The sequence below is a fragment of the Chiloscyllium plagiosum genome, unplaced genomic scaffold (genome assembly GCF_037043375.1).
Source record: "Chiloscyllium plagiosum isolate Xiang-an unplaced genomic scaffold, Cpla_swu_hap1 HiC_scaffold_41, whole genome shotgun sequence".
In the NCBI taxonomy this organism is placed as follows: domain Eukaryota; kingdom Metazoa; phylum Chordata; class Chondrichthyes; order Orectolobiformes; family Hemiscylliidae; genus Chiloscyllium; species Chiloscyllium plagiosum.
Window position 1 is genome coordinate 35,940,059 of NW_028270179.1, and position 14,370 is coordinate 35,954,428.

Here is a 14,370-nt window from a genome sequence, read left to right on the forward strand (position 1 = left end):
TGACTTGCTTCTTAAGTAAACTTCTATCTTCTCTGTTTTCCTCCAGGGATTCCCTTGATTCTTGTTCCTTGTACCTGATATACGCCTCCTTATCTTTCCAGCCAAAGACTCAAAATCAGTCAAAAATCACACACCAAGCTTTTGTTCAACAAGTTTCTTTAGAAGTGCAAGCTTTCAGAGAGCTGCGTCTTCATCAGGTAGCTACTCGGGCAGGATCATAGGACACAGAATTTAAAGTTAAAGAGCCTAACGTCATACAACTTATGCAATTTTGTGATCTTTTACTAAAATCCTGTACCCTATGATTCTAGTACATAACTGCCAGTCCTGGCACTCTGTTAGTTATGTTTCTGTTACGGGTGTAATATCTCACGCAGTCCCAGTCTGCACTCTGAGTTCATCGGCCTTACCTGTCAGCCCGTTTGCTTTGAAATAAATGTGATTTAATCCAATAGTATTCCTTACTCCCGGTCATGTTCCAGCCAGACCTCTCTTTTCAACATAATATTTCTGACTACTGTATCTCCTTCTCACCTCGCTCTTCCCTCCCTGCTGTTGAGGATCTGTCGCTCTGCCAATCCAATTTAAACCATCCCTTGCAGCAATAGCAAACCTGGCCGCCAAAATATCGGTCCCACTCCAGTTCATGTCCAATCTGTCCATCTCTACTCAAGAAATGACGCAAATGGTCTAAAGGTCTGAATCCCTGTCCGCTGCACCAATGATGTAACCTGCTACACATCTGCCACATCATCCGGAGATTTTCACCAATTAGGTCCTAGTTTTTTAACATTTCTCCTAGTTCTTTATAATCAATCTGCAGGACCTCATCTCTATTGCAACCTATGTCACTCTTACCAATGTGCACAACATCTTCTGAGTGCTCACCCTCCGCCTTGAGAAATCTATGCAGCCACTCTGGGACATCCTGGGAGACTGCGCATCATCCCGAATTCGTATTTGAGGTTACAAATCCTGTATCTGTCCCCCTAGCTATGGAGTCTTCTACCTCTAAGACCCTATTCACCTTTACCCATTACTGCTGTGCCCCAGAGCATGTCATGACGCCCCTGAGCTGTGTAGTGCTGCTTTCACCTGAATGGTCATCCCGCACCTCTCCCCCCCACCCCCCCAACAGTTATGCAAAATGATATATTTGTTCTCGAAGGGAACAGGAGGCAATTTCTGCATTCGCTGCCCACTCACATTGCCTTTTCTGGTGGTCACTCAGTTACTCTCTACCAGCACCTTAGATGCAGTGACCTCACTAAAACCTTGATCTGAGCGCATTCAGCTCCAACTCCAGCTCCATAAATGGTCTCTCGGAGCTGCAGTTGGGTGCACTTCCCACATGTGTAGTCACCAAGGACGATGGAAGTCTCCCTTAGTTCCCACATTCTGCAGGAGGAATATGTGACTGCCCTAATTGCCATTGCAACTGCAGTAACCTCTCCTTTTTGCTGAGGCACTGCTCTATGAAACTTTTCCAGCCGAAGCCTTAGTATGGCAGCACGGCGGCACAGTGGCACAGTGGTTAGCACTGCTGCCTCACAGCGCCAGAGACCCGGGTTCAATTCCCGCCTCAGGTGACTGTGTGGAGTTTGCACGTTCTCCCCGTGTCTGCGTGGGTTTCCTCCGGGTGCTCCGGTTTCCTCCCACACTCCAAAGATGTGCAGGTCAAGTGAATTGGCCATGCTAAAGTGCCCGTAGTGTTAGGTGAGGGGTAAATGTAGGGGTATGGGTGGGTTGCGCTTTGGCGGGCGGTGTGGACTTGTTGGGCTGAAGGGCTTGTTTCCACACTGTAAGTAATCTAATCTAATGTACTCTGCTGTAACTCTCAAATTGCAATTTTCAAAATCCTTTCACTTTTTCGTTGGTGAGAGTAGGAAAACAGAAAAACACGGCACGTTTTCTCTTCTTGCTCAATGTCCTCACTCTAGAGCACCAACCAGTGGCCAGCATTTGTCCTCCCTTTGTGACACTTGATACGGAGATTTGCAGTTGCTGAATTTAACAGGTAGAATTGACAAAATGTAACTTGGCAATTGCATTACCCTGCCACAGAAAATGCACAGTAGAAATAGACAGATTTCACAGCTCTGGTGTTGCCTACTTCTGCACTTTCTGGATATTGTCAGCACCCCACCATGTCTGTGCTTCCAGTGGCAGCGCTGTGAGGAAATTCATCACCCTGCAATCCCACTCGCTGACCATCTGGTGGCGCTGCCGAGCACGACGTGTTGACAGTTAAAAATCAAACAACACCAGGTTATAGTGATCTAGTGTTTGGGCCTGAAGCACCTCTTTACACTAGGCCGACAATGACCTGTGTAAGGATTGTCCTGATGTAGCAGGGACTGGAAGACGTCATAGAGATAGGGAGACTGTAGAGGCTGGAGAAGGTTACAGAGATAGGAAGCAGCTGTAGGAACTGTAAGAGAACACAGAGTGAGAGGTAGGGGTGCAAGGCCTGGGGGAGGTTGCAGAGATAGTATGGGGTGTAGAGGCTGGAGGAGTCTATATAGATAAGGGAGGGGGTGTAGAAACTGGTGGTGTTCACAGTGATAATAAGTGGATGTGGGGATTGACTGAGGAGCGTAAAACTCCCTCTTCCCTGTCTGTATTAAGCATTTCCTGGGGCCTGTGGTGAGTTCCGTGTTTTCCCTGACTCTCTCTCTCTCTCACACACACACACTTTCTGTCTCTCCTCACTACACAGCTCACAGCTATGGGCCTCCCATTCTCTGATCCGGGTTTCAGCCTCCAAGACGTTACTCTTGTTGGGCTGTACTCTCCATCCATCGGGTATCTGGCCTGGCGCAGGCTGACGGACACAGAGCGCCTTTCTGAAACTTACCGGGCCTACAGCCTTCAGTTGGAGTACTTGCAGGTGGTGCTGGACGACCTTCAGACTTTGGGACTAGGACAGGGTCACAGTCGGCTAACTGAGCAGCTTACCTTCACCCGGACCCAGCTCCAGAGTCTCGTGTCCAACCTGCGCTCCCTGCTGGAGGCCTTGGCTCAGCCGCTGCCCGTCATCGACAAGCCTCTGGACTCTGAGGCCAATGGGGCCTCTGACTTCAAGAGGAAGCTACGGGGCTACTTTGTCTGCAGGGAGTATGCCCACTGGGTCAAGCGGACATTGAGGGATTTCACACTTCTCTCGGACAGGTTCCCAGCCTGATGGGATGGGGACAGATTTCTCCCACCCATTGCTCTCTCCCCCAACTCAGAACACTGGCGTAGGTGAGGTGGGGTGAGTGGATGCGCGTTTTCTCTTCTTGTTCAATGTCCTCAATCTAGACGGCCAACTATTGGCCAGCATTTGCACTACCTTTGTGACAGTTGATTTGCAGTTGCTGACTTTAACAGGTACAATTTACCAAATGTAACATGGCAATTGTACTACTATGCCACAGAAAATGAACAGTAGAAATAGACAGATTTCACAGCTCAGGTAGGTGTTGCCTATTCCCGTGCTTTCCATGCATTGTCAGCACCCAAACATGTCTGCATTTCCATGGCGATGCTGGGTGAAAACTCGTCGCACTGCAATCCCACCCGCTGACCATCTGGTGCAGCTGCCAATCGTGACGAGTTTACAAAGTTAAAAATTAAAAAAAAAACACGAGGTTATAGTTTAAAGCTTGATCGTCTACCTGATGAAGAAGAGCGCTTTGAAAGTTAATGGTTTCAAATAAACCTGTTGGCTATAACCTGTGTTGTGTAACTTTGTCCACCCCAATCCAACACCAACATATTCAATTCATGTTTACATCGCAAATTCCTCTTTCAAACGTTCGAGGTAGAGTTGAGGCTGGAAATGTCAAAGGGTTTAACATTTCTTACGTTGTAGACACTGAGAATATATTTGTAATATTTAAATAACTCTGTTTTCTATCTTTGTATAAAATTATGCTTATTTATATGAAGGGTTTGTCCGTTATATTTTTGCAATGTAATTTATTCTAAGTTAAGCATTAAATTGTTTAAGTTACAGCTTTAAGTTGTAAATTGATATTGTGAAGGCAAATACGACTTAAAAAGAGATTTACAGAAATGTCAATAAAAATATATTCGAACACACGTGGCTGTCATCTGCGCAAATCTTGTAAATTATGAATTTAAAGATAGGTGCACACACCAACATTCTCTATCACACATGCACACACATTCATCTCACAGTCCCTATTACCTTTCCCAAGGTACTGGTTGAAATGTCCTCACTGTGCTTCAATAGAAGTCTAACCAATCTCCTATACAATCGAAGCAAGACCCCACTACTCCTGAACTCAAATAATTTTGTGGTAAAAGCTAACACTGCATTAGCCTTCCTAAAAACTTGCTGTATCCTGGGGGTTATCTTCAGTCACTGATTGACAAAGGGAGGCAATAGCCTAGTTGTATTATCACGAGACTATGCATCCAGAAACCTGGTCAAATTCTGGTAACCATGGTCTGAATCTCGCTATGGCAGATTGTGGAACGTAAATTCAATAACAATCAAGCAAAGAGAGAGGGATCTCAGAGATGCCAGTCAGTATGCAGGCAGTATACTGCGAGATACCAGTCAGTGTAAGAGAGACAGGATTGATAGACCCCAGTCAGTGAACACATACTTCCCTGTTAAACAGACTGGACGGGGAGACAACAATCAGTGTAAGAGTAAGGACTGAAAGACATAATTCAGTGTGCAGGCATCTCCCTGGGGGAAAGGAAAATAAGAGAGACAGGTTAGCATAGAAATATTACCCTGAGAGAGGCGGGAGGGAGGAACTCAGAGAAAGCAGTCAGTGTACAAACATATCCCTGAGAGACAAAGAGACGTGACTGGGAGACAACAGTCAGTTTACAGAAATCTCACTCAGAGAGTGTGACAGGACTGAGAGATACCAGCCACTGTACAGATATCACCGTGACAGAGAGAGAAGGGGCTGAGGGACAACAGCCAGTGTATAGATGTCTTTGTGTGTGTGTGTGTGTCAGAGAGAGAGAGAGAGAGAGGTGGAACTGAGAGACACCAGTTGGTGTGTAGATATCTCCCTGAGAGAGGATACTGAGAGTCACTAGGCAATGTGCAGACTGAGTGAGATACATCGAAGACACAGTGAGGAAGAGAGAGAGAAGGGAGAGGGAGAGAGGCAGAGAGACAGCACGAAGATGGAAAGACAAAAAAGAATAAAAAGAAAGAAAGAGTAGCAAAATGAATCAGAAAGAGAAGAGTAACAGAGAAACAGAGACAGCGAGATAGAAGACAGAAGCAAAGGAGAAGAAGAGAGCAAGGAAGAGACAGAGTAGACAAAGATTAATGAGAGAGAGAGGAAGAGCGAGAACTAGGAAACAGAGTGAAAACAAAGGAAAACAGTCAGAAAGGAATGAGAAGAGAGAGAAAGAAAACGAGAGAGATGGAAAGAGGGAGAGAAATAGACCTATCGATATTGCTTACCGAAATAGAAAGCAGGGGACAGAGGGAGTGAATGCCTGGAGATGTAATGTTAATGTCCGGGGAGAAGGGAGAAGAATGTGTTAGCAAAACATATCAATCATGAGCAAATTGTGGAGGAGACGTAATGGGTGAAATGACTTAACTGTGTTCCTTTCCTGATAGCGACATTTCTTGGAGGTGTGTGGTTTCCTACACAGGGAGCATCTGGCTCTAAAGAAACAGAGAAGACTTTCAATCACGTGCTGTCAATACTCCTTCATTTACTCACTTTGAATTTACGTTAGGCCAAATGGTTTAGGTCGTTTACGCTCCTCCTGTTGTGTGTTGTGGTACCAAGCCAGTGGTTGCTTAAGGTTGGGGTGGAGTGCTGTGAACAATCTTCCCCCTCAATGCTGAGTCAAAGGGCTGAAGTAATTAGCAGTGATAGATGAGTTTTAATGGGTAAAGCAATTTGTCTTACATAACAAAATGCGGAAAGAAATGGCATAGCTGTCTCAGTCGGGAACTTGTACTGGACTGTTTCTTCTCCATCCAATACTGTGTGATATCACCAGTTTGAGTGAATCCTAATACAATCTCCAATATCAACCCTCTCACAGCCATTACTTTGGACCACGTCTCCATTACTTTTCTCTCCTTATCAGTGTAATCCTCTATCCATCTCTTTTGTATGGATGGCACAATCACAACATTTAAAATAAATCTGGATGGATACGTGAATATGAATGGTTTAGAGGCGTATGAGCCAAATGCTGGCAAATGGGACGAGATTTATCTAAGACACCTGGTTGGCATGGATGAGTTGGACATAAGGTTCTGTTTCCATGCTGTGTATCTTGTTGGACTTGGGCTCAATCTACCAGCTTACTTTCCTCTATGTGTGAGCCGAGTCCTGCGTGTTCTTTCAATGAAGCAATAGGAGAAGATATTCGGTCTCAAACACTTAGTTTATTTTAGCAGTAAGTGGATAAAGTATACAGAGCTCTGGGTCTAGGTCTTCCCGTTCCTGACAAACAGCAAAGTGTGTCAGTTCACGAAGCCCGACTTATTCCTGTCCCTGACCCAGTCTTTTATACAGTACAGAATGTCATGCAATCACTGAGGTGGGATTGTCTTCTGATTGGCTGTTGATCAGACTCCATTCTCCGCCTTCTCGCGTTCCCGGATGTCTGACCCCATGTGACCTCCTGCCCGCGAAACAGTTTCCACGTGCCCTCCTCTTGCGCGCAAAACAAATATATCATTAAAGGCTTCTGAATGCCTTGAACTAAGACAACTTTTTATTGAGTTAAAATGCTACATTCCTCATGTTGTCTGTTGTTCAAGCTTACATGCCTAAGCTTTGAAACAACTGACGAGGACGTATTCTTCAAAGGTTCAATATGTTGAGGGAGGATAGTAGCAGGCATGTAGCATCTGGAGCCAGTACGGAGTTTGAACCATCTCCTGGTTAAGTTCCTCGAAGCATCAGTTACCAAATGTGAAACCTGTGACAAGGATACATTTTCCCCCACAGTCATGCCAGGAAAGTCCTCTGAAGACTGCATGATGTAGCTGTTCAAGTAGGAAGACTCTCCCTTCTAATTCCTGCGGTGACAGCTGTCAAAGGACGCATATTTTGCTTTCCGTGAAGGGCATAGAACCTGTGTTTTTGGCAGCCATTGATGTAAATGGAAGTCAAAACATGATCTCAAATCTGACTTTCTCTGCCCTCTTCTGCATTGCGGCATCAAACATTAAGTTCACATACACTTAGAAATGCTCTTCGTGACCTCAGCTCTCTTTGGCTTTAGCAGGGAACGAGTCATTTACAATTTGGTAACTTTGACACCTTTCTGGTATTTTGAGAATTCTGTGAACTCAGAATTCCTGCCACTGTCTCTAAATGTACAGTAAATGCCAAGCCACATCTTCTCAGTGAAACAATCTGCGCCTTCTTTTGATCTGTTATCATTCAACTGCAGAGCAAGCAGATTTCAGAACAAGTCACATGACCCTGTTCATTTGCAACATTAAATCCCCAATATCATTCCGATACACGCTGATAATGCATTGCATTAAATTTCCTGAGGTCAGATAGTGCGATCAAGTTCAATATATATTTACAACTTTAGGTTAGATTATCTAGCGCTTTTTCTTCCAAAATGAAAACCGGAATTGTAGATGTCATGAATAGGGTTTCAAGGTCGCAGGAGTGGACCAGCAGGCAGACGGTGATTTGAAGTGTGTCTACTTCAACGCCAGTAGCATGCAGAATAAGGTAGTAGAACTTGCAGCATGGGTTAATACCTGGGACCTCGATGTTGTGGCTACTTCGGAGACATGGATAAAACAGGGACGGGAATGATTGCTGCACGTTCTAGGGATTAGATTTTTCAGTAAGAACAGTGAATTTGGGAAAAGAGTGGGAGGTGCGGCATTGTTCGTCAGGGACAGTAATGCGGAGGCAGAAATGATATTTGATGTGGACTCGTCCAATGAGGCCGTATGGGCTGAGATGAGAAACAGGAAAGGAGAGGTCACCCTGTTAGATGTTTTCTGTAGGCCTCCGAAAAGTTCCTGAGATGTAGAGAAAATGTTAGCAGAGATAATTCTGGATAGAATTATCAGGTTAATTGCTGTGGGGGTCTTTAACTTTCCTAATATTTACTGGAAACGCTGCAGTTCGAGGACTTTAGAAAGGTCGTTTTTTGTCGAATGTGTGCAAGAAGGTTTCCTGACACATTATATAGACAGGCCAGCAAGGGGCGATGCCGCACTGGATTTGGTACTGCGCAATGAACCGGGCCAGTTGTTAGATTTGGAAGTAGGTAAGCACTTTAGTGATAATGACGACAATTTGGTTAAGTTTACTTGAGTGATGGAAATGGATAGGTATATAATGCAGGACAAAAGTTATAGCTGGGGGAAAGGCAATTATGATGCGAGTAGGCACGATTTAGGATGCATAGGATGGGAAAGGAAACTGCAGGGAATGAGCACAATTGAAATGTGGTTTGTTCAAGGAACAGCTACTGTGTGTCCTTGATAAGTATGTGCCTGTCAGGCAGGGAGGAAGTGGTCGAGCGAGGGAGCTGTGGTTTACTGTAGTACCTGCAACTCTTGTCAAGAGGCAGAAGGAGGCGTGTCTAAAGATGAGACTTGGAGGCTCAGCTGGGGCGCTTGAGTGTTACAGCTTAGCCAGGAAGGACGTAAAGAGAGAGCTAAGAAGAGCGGGGGGAGATGAGAAGTCTTGAGCAGGTAGATCAAGGAAAACCATAAAACGTTCTTTCAGTGTATCCCGAATAAAAGAAAGACTAGAGTATGATTAGGGCCTGTCAGGGACAGTAATAGGCAATTGCTGGTGGAGTCTGAAGAGATAGAGAGGCGCGAAATGATTTTTTTTTGTCAATATTGACACAGGAAAAAGACAACATTGTCCAGGAGAATACAGTACTGAATATACTTTATTAGACTGGGCAGGATTAAGGTTCATAAGGAGGAACTGTCAGCAATTCTGGAAAGTGTGAAAATAGGTAAATTTCCTAGGCCAGATGGGATTTATCATAGAATTCTCTGGGAAGCTAAGAAGGAGATTGCAGAACCTTTGGCTTTGATCTTCACGTTGTCACTGTCGAAAGGGAAATGCCAGCAGACTAGCGGTTACAACAGGTATTAAAGGTGTTATTTCTGCCTCCGGTTTTCCTTATTTGATGTACTTGACAAAATTCAACTGCATCTTGAGCATTTGAGGTCAGTTTTTGTATTTTAATTTGAATGCTACGTAAATGTGCTCCTGCTCATTCTTCATGCGCTAACCGCAACATTTCCTTTCTGCACCCTCTTCTAATACAACTTGATGAACATCTGTCCATTCCTCATTTGCTGAATGTGCGATCATATTAATTTCCTCATCACGACTTCATTTTTAAGATAGTCGCATTCAGGGAAAGACGTAGATTTTTCTTCTGTGCAGCTTTCTTGATAAAATTGTTTCAGTTTTTCATCATTCTTTCGAAACTTAGTTAAATTCTCTGAGCTCAAAATATCCAGCTATTCTCCATTTGTTCCTGGTTTGTCTCAAACATTTGATCAAACATGGCTTCTGAGAATTTTACATCAACTTCCTTGTCTGTATTCTTTGATTTCTTCTCCTGTTTCAACTAGTGACTTTGTCAATTTATTGCCACACAGTGAAGAAGAAAGCCCAGGATATGTTTCGTGTAATACATCTGTTGCCTAATTTTCCGCAGGTTTTTCAAACAATCTGACTTTTGACTCAACTACATCATTACTGAGGACAAATTGTATTTCCGGTGCTGAGAGTTTTTTCCATTATTAGATTAGATTAAATTATTGAACCCGGGTTCAATTCCCACCTCAGGCGACTGACTGTGTGGAAACTGCACATTCTCCCCGTGTCTGCGCGGGTTTCCTCCGGGTGCTCCGGCTTCCTCCCACAGTCCAAAAATGTGCAGGTTAGTTGAATTGGCAACGCTAAATTGCCCGTAGTGTTAAGTGAAGGAGTAAATGTAGGGGAATGGGTCTGGGTGGGTTGCGCTTCGGCGGGTCAGTGTGGACTTGTTGGGTAGAAGGGCCTGTTTCCACGCTGTAAGTAATCTAATCTAATCTAAATTGTATTTCCGGTGCTGAGAGTTTTTCTATTATTAGATTAAATTACTGAACCCAGGTTCAATTCCCACCTCAGGCGACTAACTGTGTGGAGAATGCACATTCTCCCCGTGTCTGCGCGGGTTTCCTCCGGGTGCTCCGGCTTCCTCCCACAGTCCAAAAATGTGCAGGTTAGTTTAATTGGCCAAGCTAAATTGCCCGGAGTGTTAAATGAAAGGGTAAATGTAGGGGATTGGGTCTAGGTGGGTTGCGCTTCGGCGGGTCAGTGTGGACTTGTTGGGCCGAAGGGCCTGTTTCCACACTGTAAGTAATCTAATATAATCTAAATTGTATTTCCGGTGCTGAGAGTTTTTCCATTATTGCTAGGACCACTTCTTCACTTTTCCCAGAACACTCTAACCTTACTCGACAAATTAGTCAATTCATTTTGTCGTCATGAATTCCACGTACTCACACTTTTTTTTCTGGCAATAACTCTCTGCGTTACATAACTCCTCATCTGTGAACATCAATGATGAAAATGGTCCTGCATTTCTTAATACGATAATTTCTCTCCCTGCAGCTCCTGGCATCTGGAAGTAAAATGAACTTTCGAAAGTAAATAGTTTAAGACGATCTGCCACTTTCTCCTCAACCAATCTCTGACCAGGTTGTAAATTATAAATGCTGCTTTCCTTTACCACTTCTACAAAGTTCACTGGCTTATCTGTTTTTCCTTCCCAGTCCTTTTGTCTAAACCACCAACACTGTGACGTCGTGTGGTCTACTTTATTGCACGGAAAGCTTTGGAGCTTTTTAAATTCTCTTTCCCTTCATGGGGTTCCTTTGAACCCAGTGGTAAGCTATCTTTATTGTCTTCAACCAAATCTCTTTTTCCCTTACTAAGTGAGGATTTCTTTTAACCCTAATTTCTACCCCCTCACAGACTGAAATTGACAAAACCATAATACCATTAGACTATAACACATTGGACAAGAAATTAGGCAATTCGTCCCTGCCGAGAAATAGCAGGGATGTTGTTTTGAATACTTCTGGGGGAGATATCTCATCAGGGGAAGCTGCAGTTGCCAGGTTCATAGCACCATGTCTGGCTCTGCTGCACAAAAGGGCGCGAAAGAGAATGAAAGGGTGAGTACCATAGGGGGTTTAATTGTAAGGGAAGTAGATAGACGGTTCTGTGGTCTGAAATAAACTCCCCAATGGTATTTTGCCTCCCAGTTGCAAGGGTCAAGGATGTGTCAGATCGGATGCAGGACATTCTGAAGGGAGAGGTAAACAGCCAGCTGTCTTGGTGCTTATAGGCAGCAATGGTATAGGTAAAAATCCAACAAGCAGAATTTAGTGAGTTAGGAGACAATTTCAAAAGCAGGACTTCAGAGGTAGTAATCTCAGGGTTGCTACCAGCACCAGATAGTACCCAGAGTAGAAATGAAAATAAAACGCAGAGTGAATGAGTGGCTTGAGAGATGGTGCACGAAGGAGGGGTTTAGATTCTTGGAACTTTGAGAACAGTTCTGGGGGACGCGAGAGTGTTACAAATCGGACGGTCCACACCTGGCAGGATTGGATAAGATAATTTCAGGGGTGCTGTTTCAAACGCTGTTGGAGAGTTTTAAACTAATGTGGCGGGGGGTGGGAACCAAATGAGGATGTTAGTAGACAGTAAGGACGTAGCAACGAAAACCTGCAGGGAACTACACACGAATGATGTAGGTAGGAAATCGGATGGGGATTTTCGGCAGAAATTCGGGAAGCTATAGTGAAAGCTTAGAGCTAGAACAAAGAAAATTGTTACCTCTGGTTTGTTTCCCGTGCTACGTGCGAGCGAGGCAAAGAATACGGAGAGCGTGGAGTTGAACACGTGGCTAGAGGGATGTTGCAGGAGAGAGGGTTTGCGATACCTGGATGATTTGGGCGAATTCTGTGGTTCGTGGGACCTCTACAAACAGAGTTGTCTACACCTGAACCAAAGGGGTAACATTATTTTGGGGTGATGGGGCGGGTTTAAACTAATTCAGCAGCGGTATCAGAACTTAAATTGTAGTTCCAGTGTCCAGGGAGTGGAGAGTAACGAGTTCAGAAATAAGGTTTCAAGGTCGGGCGAGTGCACCACCAAGCAGGAAGGTGGTTTGAAATGTGTCTACTTCAACACTAGGGTCATACGGAACAAGGTGGTGAACGTGCAACATGTGTTGGGACCTAGGAATTCAATGTTGTGTCCTTTCGGAGGCATGGATAGAGCAAGGATAGGAATAGTTCTTGCAGGTTCTGTGATTTAGTAAGAACAGTCAGGATTATTTCAGAGGGAGAGGCGTGGTATTGTCAGTCAAGGACATTATTACGATTGCAGAAAGGACATTTGAGGACTCGTCTACGGAGATAGAATAGGCGGAGGTTAGTAACAGGAAAGGAGAGGTCACCCTGTTGGGGGTTTCTATAGACCTCCAAATAGTTCCAGAGATTTAGAGGAACTGAAAGCCAACATTGTTTTGATTAGCAGCGAGAGTCTAAAGATAGCTATTGTGGGGGTGAGTGAGTTAGGAGACAATTTCAAAAGCAGGACTTCAGAGGTAGTAATCTCAGGGTTGCTACCAGCACCAGATAGTACCCAGAGAAGAAATGAAAATAAAACACAGAGTGAATGAGTGGCACTTTCAGTGTATCCGTTTCTTTTTCTAATGTGCGCAGGAGAGTTTCCTAACACAGTACGTTGACAGGCCAATAAGGGTTGAGGCCATATTGGATTTGCTACTGGGTAATGAACCCGGCCAGCTGTTAGCTTTGGAGGTATGTGAGCACTTCGGTGATCGTGAACACAATTCGGTTATGTTTACTTTAACAATGGAAAGGGTCTGTGCATACGGCAGGGCAAGATTTATTGTTGCATGAAAGGCTATTATGAAGCGATTCGGCAAGACTTAGGTGGCTTGGAATTGGGAAGAAACTCCAGTGGTTGGGCACATTTGAAATGTGGAGCTTATTCAAGGAACAACTACTGCATATCCTTGATAAATATGTATCTGTCAGGTAGTTAGGAAGTCGCTGAGAGAGGGAGATGTGGTTTACTAAAGAAGTTAAATCTCATTTCAAGAGGAAGAAGAAACCTTGTATTGGGATGAGACGTGAAGGCTCAGTTAGGGCGCAAGAGATTGACAAAATCGCCAGGAAAGACCTACAAAGATAGCAAATGCGCAAAGTGAATATTTTCCGTTGGTATCCACGCTGCAAAAAGACAATGTTCTGTGGGAGAATACTGAGGGCAGGTTACGAGACCTAACAGGACTGCGATTCACAAAAAAGAGGTGTTAGCAATTCTGTGAAGTATGAAAATAGAAAAGTCGCCTGCGCCAGATTTTTATTACCTTAGGATTCTCTGGGAAACCACGGAGGAGATTGCAGAGCCTTTGGTTTTCATCTGTACGTTGTCATTGTCTACAAGAACAAAGATTGGACGACAGCAAATGTTGTCCGTTTTTTCAAGAAGGGAAGTAGAGACAATCCTGGTAATTTTAGACCAGTGAGACTTGCTTTGGTTGTGTGTAAAGTTTTAGAAAAAGTTATAATAGGTAGGAGTTATTATCATCTAGAAAGGAATAATTGGATTAGGGATAGTCAGCACGAATTTGTGAAGGCTACGTTCCATTTCACAAACCTTATTGAGTTCTTTGAGATGGTGACCAAACAGTTGGATGAGGGTAAAGCAGTTGATGTATCTTTTGATAGTATCAAAAGAATGTGGATGTTTTGAAGAGGGTGCACAATGTTACCTGCTTTGGAGGGCGCTAGCTATGAAGACAGGCTGAGTAGATTAGTATTATTTCCATTTGAAAGCCTGAGGTTGAGCAGGGACCTGGCTGAGGTCTACTTAACTCAAGACAGATGTCGACAGGCTGGATAACAAAATGGGGGACTCAATTACTCGAGGTCACGAGTTCAAGGTTAGAGGAAAAAAAGTTTAAGGGAGATATTCATAGACGTTCTTTGCACAGAGGGTGGTGGGTGCATAGAATGCGTTGCCAGCGGATGTGTTAGAGGCACGATAGCGTAATTTAAGATGTATCTAGACAGATACATGATGAAAGGGCAAGGAGCAGAGTCATATAGATCCTTGGCAAATCGGTGATCGGTTAGGTAGAATACCTGGATCAGCACAGGCTTGGAGGGACGAAGGGCCTGCTGCTGTGGTGTAATTTTCTTTGTTCTTTGTTCTTTGACTCGCTCTAGGGTCAATACAGTCTTTCTCAGGAATGGGCCCCAACATTTGCTCACAACTAGCTACATGTGATCCACCAGAGCCTTTCAAGCGTCAGAAG

At 44.2% G+C, this 14,370-nt stretch overlaps 1 protein-coding gene across 1 annotated transcript; it reads left to right on the forward strand.

Annotated features, from left to right (window-relative positions):
• The first annotated feature begins 2,728 nt into the window (after nt 1-2,728).
• LOC122544469 (cardiotrophin-2-like) lies at nt 2,729-3,184 on the forward strand. Its single transcript, XM_043683707.1, has one exon. The coding sequence runs from the start codon at nt 2,729-2,731 to the stop codon at nt 3,182-3,184; it is 456 nt and encodes a 151-aa protein (XP_043539642.1).
• The last annotated feature ends 11,186 nt before the right edge of the window (nt 3,185-14,370 follow it).

Coding starts and splice junctions, on each gene's coding strand:
- LOC122544469 (XM_043683707.1), top strand. CDS start 2,729: ATGGGCCTCCCATTCTCTGATCCGGGTTTCAGCCTCCAAGACGTTACT.